The sequence below is a fragment of the Hyperolius riggenbachi genome, chromosome 2 (genome assembly GCF_040937935.1).
Source record: "Hyperolius riggenbachi isolate aHypRig1 chromosome 2, aHypRig1.pri, whole genome shotgun sequence".
NCBI classification, from domain to species: Eukaryota; Metazoa; Chordata; class Amphibia; order Anura; family Hyperoliidae; genus Hyperolius; species Hyperolius riggenbachi.
In genome coordinates this window covers 133,724,221-133,743,982 of record NC_090647.1, presented here as the reverse complement: position 1 = coordinate 133,743,982, position 19,762 = coordinate 133,724,221, and the positions used below count along the sequence as shown (strand labels likewise).

Sequence of the window (19,762 nt, the reverse complement as noted above, 5' to 3'; positions counted from 1 at the left end):
TTGTGTTATAGTATGTAACTGTTATGTATGCTGGTTTCTCATGTGACACCCCCTCCCCAAATCCTCCTTTCTCATGTATTGTACAGTGCTGCATAACATTTTGGCAAGTTATGAATCAAATATAATAATAATGACAGCAGTTTCTCTAAAATACTTTACATTGGCCCAGGATGATAGTCCCAGTGGTACATATCTTTTCAAACCATATAAAAAGATCCCACTCTAGAAATGACAAAATTTAGTCTTTAAAGCATAATGTAAATATGGAACAACTATACTGAAATGAATGGACAATGAACATCTGTTTTGAGTACAGCATGTAACCATCCATGGATATTGTCCACTGCAATGAAACACAAAGGGGTATCAACAGTCCAAGTATCAAGCGTTCTCTTCCAGCGTTGTTACATGTGGTCTTCAGCAATGATATTTCAGCATTAATATTTATTGTCTTCTTAAATATCCATGACTTTTCTGAAATATACAATTTCTCCATCTTTGTGTCATGCACACACACTGCTACCTAAGACGTCTATTTCTATTTTCGGCAGAGATGGACCTCTTTCAGAAGCTAAAGAGATTACGTTCCAGTCCTCTTTAGGCCATGATAATATTAAGGAAACATAACAGTACCAGGTGTTGGTTGGCCAAACGCTTACAAGTCTCACTTAGTTTCTACATGCAATAAAGGTTTTTATTCCTCCTGGCCATTTGCAAAGATCTCTTGATAGTAAGTGAGAAAATGTTCCACCACTTGATTCTGATAAACCATGTTGGCAGCAATGTTAGCAAGCTGTTCCTTCTCTGGCCTCATCAGTGTTGGTCCGAAGACTATACCAATATTCTGAGTGCTCATACGATTCTTTTCACACTGTTCTCTAACACTGGAATAGAAACAGTAACAAAGAATGGTTAGAAGCACTTCACACAAATTATGTACAACATTCTACTGCTGATATTGTAAGGTGCACGGTGTGGTTTTTACATTACTATATTTGATACTCATGGAATACAAATTACTAAACTATTTCAGTATGGACAAGGTCATCACCTTGCAAGAAACAATGTCATTCCTATTCTACTGCAATGTAATTCTACTGTAAACCGCGATCAACAGTTTAAAGAAAACCTGAACCAAATACCCAGGATTTTTACTTACATGGGGTTTCCTCCAGCCCCCTTCAGGCAGTTCATTCCTTTGCTGTCTGCACCACTTCGGTCCCACGCTTGATGGCTTGGAACATTAGCTCAGTTGCTCTTCTTCATGCATGGACTATGTGGCCCGGCTGCACGCCCCTGTAGTGCTCCCATAGCCAAAAACAATCTTGAACCTGCGTGACAAAGAGTGACTGAGCCAATGTGCTGGGCCATCCAGCGGAAGTCCGGAGTGGCCTGGGTAGATGGTGAGGGACCGAACACCCTGAAGCAGGCTGGAGGAAAGCCCAGGTAAAACATAAAGGTACACTTTAAAAGGAAATAAATGTTGACTTCCATATCTCTCTCACAACATTGTCACTTTAAAGGTAGAAGAAATATGTTATCTTTATTTTCAACAGTGTAAAAAGGGGTTAGAATCTCCTTTGGGTTTTTAATGATTTATTGTTCCATGGGTTGGAGGGGAACCCTGTTAGTCAAGAAGATAGATATCAAAGGGATAGCAATAAAAACCCGATAGGGGTGATTTCAGTCTTCAATGCGCAACAAAAAATGATGTGGCTGAATCTGTTCTGTTGGAGAACTTTAATAATTTCTTGTCATGTCAGGACTCAGGAAATGAGGGAAATTCTCCCAGATTGCAACACAGACGGTGGTAAAAAGCTCAAAGGATTTTAATTCCTTCCCACCTGATCCAAAGCTCAAATACAAAAATTAAAAACAGAACTTGAATAGTTTAAAAAAAACTCTCCACAAATACCAGAAATAAAACTGCAACTTCACAATAATATGACTTCTCCCCTGCTCACTCAGTGCAACCCAAATGACACAGACCATCACAGAAGTAGAGGCATACAGGGGGCATGGTCTGGACTGCCAGGTTCTTCAGTGATGCTGAATCTTGCCTGGCTGTCCAAAAGAAGGGGAGTGGAGATGCAGGTAGGTGACTATGAAGTCATAGAGAGAGTTAATGTACTCTTGGTAAAATCTCAGCATTCTGCTTTAATACCGTGCACTTTGATTTATGTTCATTCTGAGTGGATGGCATTGTTATCAGCTAGTATGCTCTCATGCCCGTTTCTAGGTCTGGGCAGGACATTGCCTGGGGTGAAGTGGCAGAGGTGGCACATACAGAGTGCACAGTGGGAGTGGTTAAGATAACTCCCCTCACCGGGATCCACATTTGCCGCATCTCCTTCCTGGTCCTAGGCATCCCTCTCCCTGGTAATAGTGCCCTTTATGATATGATCACAAGGGGACACTGTTACCAGTGAGGTGGAATGCTTAGGACCAGGAAGGAGATGGGGCGCATGTGGACTAACCACTCCCGCTGTGCAGTATGCATGCGCCCCCCCCTCCTAGGCTACTAGGGGCACTCTGGCTACCATGAACAGAGGGCACTTTGGCTACCATAAACGGAAGGCACTCTGGCTACCATAAACGGGAGGCACTCTGGCTACCATAAACGGGAGGCACTCTGGCTACCATTAACGGGAGGCACTCTGGCTACCATAAACGGGAGGCACTCTGGCTACCATAAACGGGAGGCACTCTGGCTACCATAAACCGGAAGGTACTCTGGCTACCATAAACAAGAGGTACTCTGGCTACCATAAATGGGAGGCACTCTGGCTACCATAAACAAGAGGCACTCTGGCCACCATAAACAGGAGGGAACTCTGGCTACCATAAACAAGAGGCACTCTGGCCACCATAAACAGGGGAGCTCTGGCTACCATAAATGGGAGGCACTCTGGCTACCATAAACGGGAGGCACTCTGGCTACCATAAACGGGGGGGGGGGGGGGGAACTCTGGCTACCATAAACAAGAGGCACTCTGGCTACCATAAACAGGGGGATTTCTGGCTACCATAAACCAGGGCACTATGGCTGCCTAAAGGGGGACCCCCTACAGGGGGTGCTCTCTATGGCTCCCTACAGGGGTTGCTCTTTGGCTCCTTACATGTGGGACTCTCTGGCTACCTATACTTAGTGGGCATCTTATACTGGGGGGCTACATCTGGCTATCTATACAGACTATACATGGTGGGTGGCAACCTATGGTTAATATTGAGTATCACCTCTGGCTAGCTTTATTGGTGGCTACCTAATTCTGTGGGGCACCTCTGGCCATCGCATAACTATATTATGCCTATGGGGGGGGCACAATTTATACACCTTCGCCCTGGGAATTCTATAGTCTTGAAACTGCACCGAATGCTACCAACATCCTTGTAAACCAGGGAGGAAAAAGTTGTATCTCTAAAGCTTTTCAGAACTTCCTGCAATTAATGTATTGCTATCGGTAGAGGAATCATAACTTGGAAGATGTCCTGCAAACAGCACATTACTATGTGGTTTATCTATAAGAATCTGGTAATATTACAGGAAGAATTTAGTGCAGTCACTTCCTCTGTGAAAATGTCATGCACACAGACCCTGAATCATAGCAACTAACCTGGCCAGCAGAGGGGCTTGTGTACAGCAGCTGTTGTGTGCCCAAGAGACGCCAGATTTGTATTGGGGCAGGGAGGAAGTGGACTGCAGATGACTCAATGCAAAAAAAATTAACCAGAGTACCGGGAACATAACTTCTGCTTCTCAAGCTCTACATGTAATATCATCTGTCAGTGCTTACCATGTGATTAACCTCTCCTAGACAGCTAGCAGTAATGGCAGGCACACCTTCTCATTAAAAAAATGGCAGATTATAACCAATTTCAGCAAATGCAGACAGGAACCTTTTAACATTTCTTACTAATATGGTTTCCATTAGAGTAAGAAGCGTGTAACGTCACAATAAAGCCTGCCAATACACTGGTGGCTGTCCGAGGCCAGAGTAGTGGTGCCAGGAGACATGAAGCATCCTACAGCAATGCAGTATAATAATCACAGTGAAAGGATGATGACTGCTAATGCTTCGGCACAAAACTACCTAAACATGAACTTAATGTCAACGGAATATAGTATATCAGGCCTCAACTCTACACTGCCCGTTTCCTTACTGGAGTCACTGAATAAAGCAAATACAGTCGTTACATTGCCAAATGGCAGCCGATGTATATAAGCTGTTTCATGCTATATACGGTACATTATGCTGCTAATGCAGATTTCAGAAAGTATGGGTGGCATTGCCATGACACAGTAACCAGAGTTGCAGTAAAAACAGGTACCCCCTAGGCAGAGTGATGGTTTGGGGGCTCCCCAGCTCCACAAGCCCCCCAGATATCAGGTTTAAATAGTAATTTTCCCTCTAGATAAACATATTATGTTGACTCCTTCCCTCAGGTATCAATATTTGGTAGTCATGTAACCCCAAATATTAGAAATAAGTATTCATGTCCCTCCAGACATCAATATTAAGTAGGTAGGCATCCCCACCACCACCACCACCACCAGATAAAAGAATTAGGTAGCTATGTGTCCATCAGATGTCAGAATTAGGCAGCCTTGTGTTCACCAGATATCAGTAGTATACATCCATGTGTTCAGAAGAAATCAGAACTGGGCAGGGCCTTGTGCCACCAGATATCAGAATTAAATAGGAATTACAGGGAAAGTAATGTAATGCATCATTTTTACAATCATTATGTATAAATGATTTAGTCAGTGTTTGCCCATTGTGAAATCTTTCCTCTCCCTGATTTCCATTCAGACATTTATCACATGGTGACATTTTTACTGCTGGCAGGTGATGTCACTGGAAGGAGATTCTGCTTGCTTTTTTGGCATTTGGAAACAGCTGTTTCCCACAATGCAACAAGCTTCCAAAAGTGTGATGTCAGGACCTCAGAGCTGTGAGGCGCTGACATCACACTGTGGGAGGGGTTTAACCACAATATCAGCGATACAGAGGCCCCTGATGATCCATTTGAGAGCAGGTAAAGATTTCTCATGGGAAAGGGGGTATCAGCTACTGATTGGGATTAAGTTCAATTATTGGTTACGGTTTCTCTTTAAGTAGGCTTTAGCCTTTAATAAATCAACATTATTCATGTTCCCCCAGATCTCAGTATTATTTTACCATTTGCACACATGGGGTCAGAATTAGGTAGATATTTTCCCCACCTGGTTATAGAATTAAGTACTCCTATTTTAGAATTAGGTAGGCATCAGAAGAACCATGCAGCTATGAACCCTCCAAATGTGAGACATGTGCCCCCTAGATTTTAGAATGAAATAGCCATGTGTCTTCCCCTATACGAGAAATAGGAAGCCATGTGCTCTCTAGATATCAGGGTTTAAGGACAACTGTAATGAGAGGTATATGGAGGCTGCCATATTTATTTCCTTTTAAGCAATACCAGTTGCCTGGCTATCCTACTGATCTTCTGCCTCCAATACTTTTAGCCATAGACCCCGAACAAGCATGCAGCAGATCAGGTGTTTCTGACATTACTGTCAGACCTGACGAGATTATCTGCATGCTTGTTTCTGGTGTTATTCAAACACTACTGCAGCCAAATAGATCAGCAGGGCTGCCAGGCAACTGAAATAAATATGGCAGCCTCCATATACCTCTCGCTACAGTTGTCCTTTAAGTAAGCAATGTCCTACCCTCCCCTGATAACAGAACGTGTCACATCTTGAAAAACATTGGATACTTGAGACTTATGGAAACTACACTGCTGATGTTAAGAGATCACCAAAAACACAGTAAATATTAAAATTAGTAAATAAGACCTTGCATTTCCAGATCTCTGTCTGATCAAGTGCCTCCCTGCAACCAGGTATTGCGGTATATAGTCATACAGAGAGGGCTGGACTGGGATGACAAAACAGAAGTTACGTACAAAGTGCATCTCCTCATATTCACCTACTGTATATGAGCAGCTTTGATTTCTAAGATAACTACATTGTTTAACATTGGCATCACTGCATCATTACAGAACTGGAGGTCAAAATAGTGCTGAACGCCAAACAAGTATAAAATAAAGATTAAATGTATTTTATATGCAACTAATATTGTTGATATCAACTTCATTGAGTCCTTTCAAAGTGGTCCAGGCAAGATAGGGAGGACTTTGTGAAAACGCATGGGAAAACACAAATAATGCTACCCAATGCAGAATCTCAGTGTAGTGGGAGTAATTTGCATTTGCAGGATGAAAATGACTGGCAGTGCTGCTTTTTCTCGCACAAAGCGCGATTCCCTATTGTCAAAAGTCAGCTGCTTTCAGGTGGCGGTGGATCAAAAGTTACCAAACCCTGCAGATTTGTCAAAAAGAAAAATGTTGGCATTTTCTGCAGATGCAAGTGGGACCCCTGCCTTACTCTAGGCCAGATTCCCAACCCATGTGCCGCGACACATTTGTCGCGGCAGCATTATGTATATGTCGCTGCTCACCGCCCCACTCTGTCTCCCTCCCCGCCCCTGCTTCTCCCGCCTCCGCTCTGTAAGAAAGTGGCCACCAATGTCCACAAAAATAACCCTGCTCTAACCATGAGCAGCGAGGTGGGAGACAGAAGAGTGATGTCAGCGCTGAAATGATGGACCTTGTGAGTGAATCGCCACATGTTACTGGGGGCACCTATAGCTGGCTACCTGTACTGGGGGCACCTATGCTTGGCTACATATACTGAGGGGACCTGCACCTGACTTCCTATACTGGAGACACCTATACCTGGCTACCTACCTACCTATACTGAGACTGAGGGTGTTTTTTTTGGGGGGGGGTGGCACACAGTGGCTATAACGCGCAGTGCAAATTGTCGGTGCTGTGCATTCATTCCATACCGGGGGCCCTCTAATCGGTCTCACTGCTTATTTTTATTATTATTCCTGAAAGATTCTAGGTTTCTTTTTAAATGTATTCAGGATAATGCACTCTTTCCATCCATTTCATGGTTATTATTAGTATTTTTCTATTATACATATGGGATGGGTCACAGAGATCTGAGCATTTGGCGTGATATGTCACGACTTCAAAAAGGTTGGGAATCACTGCTCTAGGCAAACAGACTCTACTGTATAAATTGTTGCTCAGAATGATGATACCTGCTGCCCTGCATCATCCATTTAGCAGCTTACTTGCATTATTAAGTTAGCAGACTGAGGGAGGGGCTTTGCTAATGCTGTGAAGTTCAACTACAAAATGGGAAAACTGAGGGCATAGAGCTACTTTTTCTGCCTGTTCTGTGTTATTGGGCTATCTGAATCACAGGACCAGATAGATTGAATACCAACTGTTTTGGCAGGTATGACACCTCACATAAACTGTGGAAGCAAACAAATACGTATAGGTATAAACTTTTTTGGCACACTCCAGATGGTCAGGCCAAGCCTGCCCCACATTACCGAGTACTGGGCTTGGCTTCAGTGTAAAGAATAACACTGATGTGTCCATCCTATTCACATCAGAGAGGATGGGAGAGTCTGCTTATTGCACAACTTCCTTTGTAGTATTCTAAGGAACAGCCAGGTGGCTTGGTGGGAGAAAGTCTGTTTCTGATTTCCTTGCTTGCAATCGTTCTGAATAGCCCACGGGTTTAACACTGATTGAATATGTCAGTAATGATGAAGTTGTGGGCAAGCTCACCATTATCCGATGATTACAATGAAGGTGGTTGAACACAATACTGTTTCTAAATTGGAGCACACGGAATCGCTGTGTAACAGGGGATTTTTATTCTGAAAACATGACTCTTATCATAAGTATTAAACAGAGAATGTCATTTCCGCCTCGCGCTACTCGATGCATTCTGGTAGCATGAGAATACATCTGAGTTATTCAGCAGCTGGGGGAGGAATTGGCCCTCTGTTCTAAATTAACATCACCTGGCCTTTTGGTTAATGGCTTCTCATTTCTAGACTCTCAGTGGGACACTTGTGGGCGGACTGTTCGAAACGTGTTTATTTAGAAATACCACCATCCGGCTGAGTCATGTTTCTGAAAAACTTTTATAACAAATATTGTTTCTTAAAGAACAGCTATGTTTCATGATTTTGTATCTAAGGGTACTACAGTTCAGGTCACTTAATAAAGCCAATTATCACCTCTTCCAGCATTCCTTGCAGTGAAAGCACAGCTCCGTCATACCTGGCAGTCTCAGAGTACATGTCTGCACTATATCCTTTTCCTCTGCATCAAGCCGAGCAACTGCTGAAGGCTCTAATCTGATAGGCTCTCCTTACATCCATGCAGATCTCAGATGTGGCTTTGTGTTCTACAGCAGCCCTGATCAACTATAAGTGGCCACACACAGGCACTAAAAATCGGTTTACACAACATGAACTCAGGTGAAACTGAAGTGAAAAAAAAGTCAAGTACTCCTATGGAGTTGGAAGGCTCTCAATCTCACAGAGCCTTTCTGGTCCTTTCTCAGCGTCCTTGTTCCATCACTGTCACCCCCTCCCCCCCCTTGCAGGTATTCCACCAACTGGTCAAATGCACCTTTGGGGATCCTTGGTGGGCTTCAGAAGCACTCGTGTAGTAGAGCATCTGTAAATTTACTGATATTCTACTACTAAATTGATATAGTGAAATATCAATATTTGTTAATATTTCACTATGACCTATCCTCTCCGTACTTTCACACAGAACCATCCCCTGGTGGGCATCTAATAAACCCCTGGTGGGCATCTAATAATGCCCCTGGTGGGCAACTAATAACCCCCCCTGGTGGGCATCTAATACCTTCCCCCCACTCCCATGGACAACTAATAACCACTGCCTCACCCCCCGTGGCACCTAACCTTAACCCAACCCCACCAATGGGCAACTCACCTTAGCCCCTCTAACCCCTCTAAATCCTACCCACTTCTACCACCCCCCCTACACATGCTAAATTCCAGCAACAAAAATGGGGGCCCGCTCAATTCCCGTATGCGGAGAACAAGTGTGCCAAGCCTAACCCCAAACCCCTTAGTAAGAGTGGCCAGTCATCATGGAGCCCCATAGCAAAGTTTTGGATGCCCTGACCCACCCAAAAAAATGATAATGCACCATTGTGCCTTCCCCCTCCCCAAAACACAAACCAATTTAGGAAGGCAGAGGTGCCCCCAGTATTAAGATGCCCTCCAGGTATGGTAGCTACCCCCCAGTATTACATAGTAGTCCCAGGTCATAGTATAGGTAGCCAGAGGTCCCCCCCCCCCCAGTATTACATAGTCCCAGGCAGCCCCCAGTAAAGGAAGTCAGGAAGGATTTGTTTCCCTTCTTGGGCTAATTGGACCATGCCTTATAAGGGTTTTTTGACTTCCTCTGGATCAACAGGGATCTGTGAGGGTGCAGCCTAGTGTTGCACTTTATTTTCTGGTTGAACTTGATGGACGTATGTCTTTTTTCAACCCAAATAACCAAGTAATTATGTAACTATGTAGCCAGAGCCCCACCTAACCCTAACCCCCCACCAAATGTCTGATCCCCCTGTAAGTGCCTAACCCCCCCCCCCCCCAACCTATCACCTATCCCTACCCCCTTCCCCCAGTAAGTGTCTTAACCCTCTGGGCGATACAATACAAATATATCGCCCAGGAGGTGGCGCAGCACTATTTTTTTTACATTTTTTATTTTTTAAATCATGTAGCGAGCCCAGGGCTCGCTACATGATAGCCGCAGCGCAGCGGCATCCCCCCACCCACTCCGATCGCCTTCGTTCAGAACGGGATTTCCTGCTGGGCTTCCCCGGTCGCCATGGCGACGGGGCGGGATGACGTCACCGACGTCATGGACGTCGTGACGTCAAAGGGAGTTCCGATTCACCCCTCAGCGCTGCCTGGCACTGATTGGCCAGGCTACACAAGGGGTCGGGGAAGGGGGGGCTGCGCGACACGGCGGGTAGCGGCGGATCGGCGGCGATCGGAAGTTACACGCAGCTAGCTATGCAAATCGGCCCACCAGGGCCTGAGAACTCCTCCTGCGCGACATACCCCGAGCTCAGCTCGGGATTATCGCTCAGGAGGTTAAAGAAGACCTCTACCAAATACTAACCCTACTCGTCCTCCCCCCCCCCCCCATAAGTGCATAACTTCAACTCTAGAGATGGCCTGAACGCACGCAAACTTATTCGCGCAAACTTCGGGTAACCGTGAACTATACGTGAGTTCAACCCGCATCATCTTTAGGGTCAACTTACTACATCATTAGGGTCAACTTTGACCCTCTACATCACAGTCAGCAGACACAGGGTAGCCGATCGGTCTACACTCCCTCCTGGAGCCCCCCCCCCCTTATACTTTATAAAAGGCAGGCAGCGTCAGCTTTTTCACTCACTCGTGTGGCTGCAATAATTAGACAAGGGAGAGAACCTGCTGTAGACATAGGGAAAGCTTAGTTAGGCTCTTGTTAGGCTTGTTAGCTTGCTGCTTGCTGATACTTATTGCTAAAAAGCACCCCTCAACAGCTCTTTTGAGAGCTAATGTTGTTCTTGTAATCTATTTTTTTTTGTGTGTGTGTGTGTCCCACAGACACTTGTGTTGCATATACAGCCCTGCCAGTCAGTCGCAGCTGGCCCTTGGCCCCTTGGTAATTCCTACTGTGCCACTGCCAGGCCCAGCACATTCAGTGACTACCTGTGTGTGTGACAGCTGCACATTTGTAATACCAATCACTGCATACCTACCTGTTCAGCGCACCTACCTACGTGAGTGCACACAGTGTTATATTATATACCAGTCACTGCACCTGTTCACGGTACCTGTGTGTGTGACAGCTGCACATTTGTAATACCAATCACTGCATACCTACCTGTTCAGTGCACCTACCTATGTGAGCGCACGCAGTGTTATATACCACCAGTCACTGCACCTGTTCACGGTACCTGTGTGTGTGACAGCTGCCCATTTGTAATACCAATCACTGCATACCTACCTGTTCAGTGCACCTACCTATTTGAGAAGATGCAGGGTTATATTATATACTAGTCACTGCACCTGTTCACGGCACCTGTGTGTGTGACAGCTGCACATTGTTTTGATACCAGTCACTGCATACCTGTTCAGTGCACCTATTTGACCGCACTCAGTGTTATATTATAATCCAGTCACTGCATACCTGTTCACGGTACCTGTGTGTGTGTGTGACAGCTGCACATTTGTAATACTAGTCATTGCATAATTGTTCACAGTACCTGTGTGACCGCATGCTGTTTAATATACCAGTCCATGCATACCTGTTAACTGCACCTGTGTGACAGCTGCAAATTGTATTGTAATACCAGTCACTGCATACCTTTCACTGCACCTGTGTGACTGCACATTGTATTAGTCAAGTCAGTGCATACCTTTTACTTCATCTCCCCCGATATGGACAAAACAACAAGCAAAGGCAGAGGCAGACCCAGAGGCAGGCCACTTGGCAGGTCTGTTCGAGGTCGTGCTGACGTGATTTTGTGCGGCCTTGGACCAAAGTGTAGTGCTCAGAAGAAGGCACGTCCCATCAACACCCAAGATTGTCAGGACGTGGTTGACTATTTAACACAGAACACCTCATCTTCCGCCGTTCCCCAGTCCCCACATAGCATCTCTGCCTGCAGGCCGCTTGACTGCCTTCTCCGCCACCACTAACAGGGTCCAGGACTCCAGGCGGACTCCTGAATTTTTAAGGCCGCTGCTAGCAGGGGCTGCTATAATAATTTTTCTGGTGCGTGTACATGCCTGCCTAATTTTTCTAGCTGCACTGCAGCTGCAACAACAAAACAAAAGGCATGTACATGTGTCAATTCCCCTTCGTGATCGTTACCTTGCTGCGGTGAAGGGGCTTGCGTATCACAATGAAGCAATGACCGCCGGCTAAGGCGGCTATATGAGTGTCTCGGGGGGGGGGGGGGGGCGCACACCCAAGAAAATGTGATTTCTGACCTTAAAATGCTGCTGTGCGTCAAATCCAGATTTTTCCCCGGGACTTTTGGCATCTATCCCACTCCACCATGCAAAAACTCAGGTGTTCGACCCCTTGAAACATCTTTTCCATCACTTTTGTGGCCAGCATAAATGTTTGTAGTTTTCAAAGTTCGCCCACCATTGAAGTCTATTGCGGTTCGCGAAAGATCGCGCGAACCAAACTTTTTGCGGAAGTTCGCATTCGAGGTTCGCGAACCGAAAGTCAGAGGTTCGAGACATCTCTTTTCAACTCCCCCACCACCACCTAATGCCTAACCTTAATACTCCCGATATATTCTGTGCCTCAATATATAGAGTACCAATCAAGCATTCTTACATTAACCAGATATCTGACCCAGCCTTCTGACACTGAGCTGACCCCGAGTCCCATAATGATAAACTATGTTGCCAGTAACAGCTCCAATTATTGTAAATGCCTACTTACTACCAGAAATGGTCAGAACCTGTGCCTGGCTTCTGGGGAAATAAAAAAAAGGTACGGATTGGACCTAGAGTTAGCTCCAGCCATGTTAACATCCTGGTGAAGATTCAGAGGCACTGATGTATGTTTCACTTAAAGGGAAATGTTGTGAAAATGTTTATAGTCAAGATATTTTTATTGAAGCTGAAAAAGCACATAAACAGTCAAAAGTAATTTTGACTTCCTCCCAGCCTATCCCTAAGGGGATGTAAAAGAAGCAAACTTTATAACAAAAATATTTAATATTGACTTCCTGATCTCTCTCCCACTCTCTTTCACCAAATAAACTGGATTTCTCCTTTAGGTGAAACAAACAACATTCAGCTAGCCAGTGTCTAGGACTGAAAGTAAAAAGAGATCTCTTCAATATGGGCAATAAACAATAGCAAAAGCAACATTTATCATACACGGTGTAGGAACAGCTGAATTTTAATTTTTATTTCTGTCCCTGTTAGGAAGCAATGGAAATCCCCCAGTAGGAACACAGGCTGCAACAAAAACCTGCCTGAGTTTCTTTCTCTTATGTTAGCTAAAACTAAAATCAGTAACAAGGTGCAACAAAAGGGTATACTAACTAGTGCATATAAGTTACAATGCATTTTTTGTGCTTAAAATTTTATTAGAATTAAAGTGATCCCGAGGTGATGCTCGGGTTTAAAGTAATATAGTAACCTGAAGAGAGGGAAGCCTCAGGATCCTATTGAGGCTTCCCTCGGTGATCTGATGTTCCCCATCGCTGAGTGCGTCCACCTTTCACATTAGGGCTGCGCTCCTCCTCTGTCTGTCACGAGCGCGGCCGTGCAGTAGCCAAACGAGCCCACATTAGGGATGCACTCTTCCTCTGTCACGAGCGTGGCCGTGCAGTAGCTACACAAGCCCGTGGCTCCGGCTTACTGCACAGGCATGCTCGCGCACCCACGCTGAAGGAAGAGAAGGTGCGTGACCCGGATATGATTAGCGACAATGCCTTGTCAATAATCTTCCGGGGGGGGCACGCTCAGTGAAAGGGGATATCAGAGCACTGAGGGAAGTCTCAATAGGATCCTGAGGCTTCCCTCTCTTTAGGTAAGCATCTCATTTTGTACCCGAGCTTTGGTTAAGGTACACTTAAACTTATAAAGCCAAAAATTTTTATGACCCGATCCCATTCACTTTTTCTCCTAGGAGATAATTTTTCATCTGCTGTTTAAAATAAATTTTGCACTGTGCAATTTAAAAAGTACCAAAAAGTGGGTGAAAAAGTACTAGCAAAATGATTTGAGTATGTTCTTGCTTACTAGTGGCTTAAAATTGAATGTTATTTATAAAGTGAAAGTATTACCTAGGAGAAAACCTAGGAGAAAAAGAGAATTGGATCAGGCCCTAGGCCTGGGACCCACTATGGGCGTTTTTCAGCAATCGTAAAGCAGCAGTGATTTGCTGGTGATCGGCAAGCGCTACAATAACGCTCCTAGTGGGTCCCTTATTCAATTAACTTTTTCTCCTAAACTTTCTCCAAGGAGATAATTTTTCACCTTCTCTTTAAAAAATTTGTTAGCACTTTGTAATAGAAAAAGTACCAAAAAGTAGGTGAAAAAAGTACTATCAAAATTATGTATGCATTTTCTGCTTCCTGGGAGCTTAAAGTGTACTTAAGATGTCATAACAAAAAGATTTGATACTTACCCGGGGCTTCCTTCCTTTAGTTATTATGATATCTCAGGTTTCCTTTAAAGGGCATTTTATTGACAAGATTATTATTATTTATTGGATTTGTATAGCACCAGTATTATTCAGCGCTGTACAATACACAGGATTACAAACAATGATAACAAGATGTGAAAATATCACCCAGGAGAAACCTCAGTAGAAAATGTTACTATGTTTATATTAAAGGGTAAGAAACCAAATGGTAAGTGCTAAACCTACATATTTCTTCTTAAAAATGAAAACAGAAAGTGTGGAGCCAGTTTAGTATAAAAGACAGTACATCTAAAATGCTATTCTTCTTCTCTGGTGCCACCTGCAGGTAGCATACAGTATAACAAGTTCTCTATATAACAACAGACAATATACTGTACAGTATAAACCTGTGGTCCTGAAAATAAGGACCGTGGGCTGAATGTGGCCCCGTAAGGCTTTTTTATCGCCCCCCCCCCCCCCCACACACACACACACACACACACACAATGTTTTAGTTATAGATCTGGTCCACTGCATCTTTAAATATTGGTGGCCCACTTTTAAAATAGCAGTTTTGGCACCACCCTTCCACATGGAAGCCAGCAAGAAGTCATTTGCTGGCTTCTGGGTTACTGGATGGAGGGGATGACTTGTAACAAGCATTATCACATATAATTTGGTCAGTGCTGGAGGGTTTTACTGCATATGTTTCTACAGAGATCTTGTGTGTATGGGTGAGAATGTGCTGCAGGCTTTTGCAGGCCATTGGGTGACATTATGGCTCACATACTGTATGACTTGCTATGTTAGGGTCATGATATCTGCACTGTGTTGGAGGGCATACTATCTGCACATGCTGTGTTGGAGGGCATACTATCTGCACATACTGTGTTGAGGGCTTTAAATCGGGTCCTAAACATTTTTGGCTTTATAAGTTTAAGTGTACCTTAAATGGGAGACATGAGGGCTGCCCATGATAATAGGCACTGTCTACAATACCTAGGCTCAATGTTATGTTTTTTTTTACATCATTTTATGTATATTTTGCACCCCCCCCCCCCCCCCAGCAGTCTGAAGTATGTTGACCCGGCCCTTGACCCAAAAAGTTTGGGGACCCCTGGTATAAACCCTTTGGTACCCAATGCATGGTGGCCCTTTTAGGCCTTCATAATGCTTCCACTCATATGTAACTATTACCTGTATGTTACTTCCTAGAGGTTTTCAGTATTTTTCAGCGTAATAGGTGAGCCTTAAAAACTGAAGGGAGAGGGAGGAGGGGCAACATATACACTTGGGAAAAATATCTGCCAGGGGTCAGTAGGTCGTTGCGTTATCAAACACCGTTACAACTGCGCACTTTTCCATCATTCCTGATCTATACTTTTGACCAGTTTTTGGCTGAAAATCGATCAAAAGAGCAATCAGGTGGCCATGTTGCAGTATCAATTCTCCTTCGATCCAATAAAATTATCGTATCAAAAGGTCAATCGGCCCAAAAAAATCGAATCATGTATGGGCACCCTTAAAGAGGAACTCCAGTGAAAATAATCTAATAAAAAACGTGCTTTATTTTTACAATAATTATGTATAAATGATTTAGTCAGTGTTTGCCCATTGTAAAATCTTTTAAATCCCCGATTTACATTCTGACATTTATCACATGGTCACATTTTTACTGTTGGCAGGTGATGTAGCTGCTGCATGCTGTTTTGGCAGTTGGAAACAGCTGTAAACAGCTATTTCCCACAATGCAACAAGGTTCACAGACAGGAAATTGCCAGGAGTACCTCGGTACTCAGAGCTTCTTGTGGGAGGGGTTTCACCACAATATCAGTCATACAGTGCCCCCTAATGGTCTGTTTGTGAAAAGGAATACATTTCTCATGTAAAAGGGGGTATCAGCTACTGATTGGGAGAAAGTTCAATTCTTGGTAGGAGTTTCTCTTTAAGGTGCATTTACACTATATCTGTTGCATTACAAAATATTTCTATGGGCCCGTTCACATCTCTGCATTGTAACGTATTGCATTATCTAACTCGTTGCATGCAAACTTTGTATTAATGTGCATGTTATGAGCCCAGTGTCCATTTGCATTATGCAACACGCATAATTTGAATCCAGCCTTAAACTTTAATTTTACTGTTCATATTTGTACATAATATTAATAAAAGTGCATGCGTTTACAATAGTCATTTAACATTTTATCTAAAGACGAACTGTAGTGAAAATAACTTAATGAATAAAGTTGCTTATTTTTCAAAATATTCCTTTATAAAATCTCAGTGTTTGCCCATTGTAAAATCTTTCCTTTCCCTGATTTACATTCTGAAATGTATCACAGGAGGTGACATCTTTAGTTCTGCCAAATAATCCTGTATGGAATGTTCGTTACTGAGATTTCTATGCACAGAGAGAGTTATTGCTTTCTTGGTAGTTGGAAAAAGCTGTTATTTCCCACAATGCAATGAGGTTCAAAGCCAGCAAACTGACAGGACCATGGTCATGACATCACACTGTGGGAAAATCTATACTAATCTGAAATAAATGTCTTTAAAAATGAGGCTTCTTTTCCTCCAAGCATTGTACTGTATTATGCATGTAAGCAGTGGCTGTACCTGTTTAGGTGGCATACGATATAGTTCAGAGTGTCATAGTTTGCTTCAGGAAGTTCTCTCACAAGTTCCTTCATAGACTGTACTCTCTCTGACACATCAGGAATTTCTGTAACAACAAAGAAGAACAGTTCTTCCCAATGAGAATTGTTTAGCAGCCACCTTTGTGATTGTGGAAAAAAAACATATTTTGGCATCCCTGTTTTAATGCAAATTTCAACTTTAGGAGTGAAAAAAGTCTATTGGAATCAAGCAGATTTCTGTTCTCTGTTCTTTTCCACCTGTATAGTTCACCAGCATTTATTTTAGTGTTAGTGTACTTAAAAACTTAAAGGAATACTGTAGGGGGGTCGGGGGAAAAAGAGTTGTACTGCGCAGGCACAGACCATACAGGGCCTGCGCAGTACGCTCCTGGTGACATCAGCGGGAGCGAGGACATGGCAATGCAAGCGCAGTGGTTTTCAGACTTTAAAGTCTGAAGTTCCAGAAGTGAACCAGAGGCGGGGCCGGAGCATCGGTGAGTGGCTGTGCAGGCGCAGGATGTCTGCGGGGGACCATTAGAAGCCCCGGGTAAGTTCACCTCATTTTCCCCCGACCCCCTACAGTATTCCTTTAAAGGCCCACTATTGCAGAAAACTGTAAAATGTAAAATGCTTATGTACAAAATGTACATTTGTGCCAGAATAAAATAAGCTATGGATTTCTTTTTTTCTGTGTTGCTGTCATTTATAATGAGTTGTAAAAATATGAAAGATTTGGAATTCTTCAATTTTTCGTGGTTGTGGTCCATTAATGATAGTGTGAGTGTACTCAATAATATAATATAGCTGCATTATTGCTTTTGTGATTTTTTTAGCCCCAGTTTACAATACACGACCGGCATGTCGCCTTCAGCATGAACAATATAAGCTGCAAATCAGGGGCAGAGCAGGAAATCTGGTGTTCTCTGACACATTGTTGAAAGCCCTATTTACATCAAATCTCTCTGAAAATTTGGGTTGTGCAAACAAGAAAAGTCCTCCATTGAGAATCTCTGAAGACAAGTAAGAGATATCACTCCAAGGTTGTAAAAAAAACATACATGTAATTAAGGAGCCGGGAAATTTGGGTGCAGGGTGAAGCCGAAAAAGGCTCACCCTGCTCCTGCAAAATTCCCGATAGCGTTATTACATTCCCCCTCCAGGGGAAATAAGTAATTTGGCTACAGCTATTGCTCTAGCCTGAATTATCCTGTCTTTATCGTAATTTGGGCTCCATCTTCTGAGGGCACCAGAATTTCTGACTGAGCATCACCATAGCCGTAATTCACATGACGGCCTATGGCGGCACCCAAATTTCTAGTGCCGGTTTTGCCTAACTCGTGTAGAAATTCCACAGATCTTTTTGAAATGGATGAATTTGTGGCAACAGACAGATAGAAAAAAAGAGCGTCACCATTGCGAACGGGTAAACCGTTCTTTGTCAAGTGATAGCCAGCTATCACTTGACAAAAATCGGTTTACCCATTCCAAACAGCGACAGTCCGTTGTGTGGGCAGACCAGGCTGCAATGGAGGCATGACCAGATTGTGGCCTTGGCCTACTGCATGCAGCAAGAGCTATTTATACTATATGAGCTATAAATACATCCCGATTGCTGTCAGATGTTAAGGCTGTTATTGTTCACATTTTTCAAGTGAATAAACCTGCTTTTTTGAATTGTCCGGTGCTGGTCATCCTCCTTTTTTGGATTCTACAAGTCTGTATCAGACACACAGATTAGACCAAGCACAATCAACATATGCAAGGAAAGTGTGCTGTCTGAGAAGTATACCACTGAAGCTCATTGAGGTTGATTCACTAAGCAGCGCAGCTTAATGACAGCAAAGAGTGTTATAACTCCCTGCGCATGCTATGCAGTCATAACGTGCACTGTTAAATTACGCTCTGTTCAGATAGTTTAAAGAGCGCTTTGTTATACTTTGATTGGCCCTGTAGGCTGCCTGTCACTTGACAGTCAGGCTGTTGGACCAATCAAAGTGCAATAATCTCGTATTTTGAAGCTACAGAAACCACCGGGCTACGGGTGGGTTCAGTGGAGCGCTTGTTAAGTATAACGAAGCACTCTTTAAACTATCTGAGCAGAGCGTAATTTAACAGCGCATGCTATGACTACATAGCGTGTGCAGGGGATTATAACACTCTCTGCTGTAGCAGCGCAGCTTAGTGATTCAACCTCAACCTCATTATGTGCAGAGAGCTATGGGAGGCTACGGTCCTCTACGCATCTCCACTGCATTGCAGCACAGCCAAGATATGATTGCATTCCACCAAGTGATGCATTGCAGTCCTTAGTAAACCGGGCTCCTAGGTTTTCCATTACTACTGTGATGTGCATTTATTATTGTGTGCATATGGTCTACTTACGAACAGCTGAGACAAAGTCATCAAACATGCAGAAGGGGATGAGTGGCTCAGGAAGTTCCCGAAAGAACATCTTTAGGGCGCCGGTAATGACGTGAATGTCTTCCCACTCACTATCATTCAGATCCAACTTCTCTTCTGAAGATATAAAATATATAAAAAAAATTACATCATATCTCCTTGTACTGGCTACAGATTTTCCTTTATTTACGACATATCATAGCAGACAACTATTCCCAAAGCTTATATTGCTATATTTGAGGACCCTTTTACACTTAATGCAATGCGTTGAGTTAGGCTGCGTCCCATTTGGGCAAATGGGACTCAAAGCGTTGGAACTCAACACAACGCATTAAGTGTAAAAGGACCCTGAAATGTGAGTCAAATTAATGAAAAATATTGAAGCTTAAAGCACAACTGAAGTGAGAAGAATATGGAGGTTGCCATATTTATTTCCTTTTAACCACTTGCCGACCGCACGCTTATACCGTGCGTCGGCAAAGTGGCAGCTGCAGGACCAGCGACCCAGTACTGCGTCGCCAGCTGCAGGCTGATTAATCAGGAAGCAGCCGCTCGTGCGAGCGGCTGCTTCCTGTCAATTCACGGCGGGGGGCTCCGTGAATAGC

The 19,762-nt window shown here is 43.7% G+C and overlaps 1 protein-coding gene across 6 annotated transcripts in view; it reads right to left on the bottom strand.

Annotated features, from left to right (window-relative positions):
- Positions 1-229: 229 nt before the first annotated feature.
- The window catches only part of ARHGAP9 (Rho GTPase activating protein 9), a 173,187-nt gene continuing 153,654 nt past the window's right edge, over positions 230-19,762 (bottom strand). For all 6 annotated transcript variants that reach the window (XM_068267453.1, XM_068267455.1, XM_068267454.1 and 3 more), the window contains 3 exons: positions 19,140-19,274; positions 16,738-16,843; positions 230-884 (listed from right to left, as the gene is read on the bottom strand). In XM_068267453.1, coding sequence (XP_068123554.1) covers positions 695-884; positions 16,738-16,843; positions 19,140-19,274 — 431 coding nt within the window. In that variant the 3' untranslated portion in view covers positions 230-694. The remainder of the gene's footprint in view (positions 885-16,737; positions 16,844-19,139; positions 19,275-19,762) is intronic.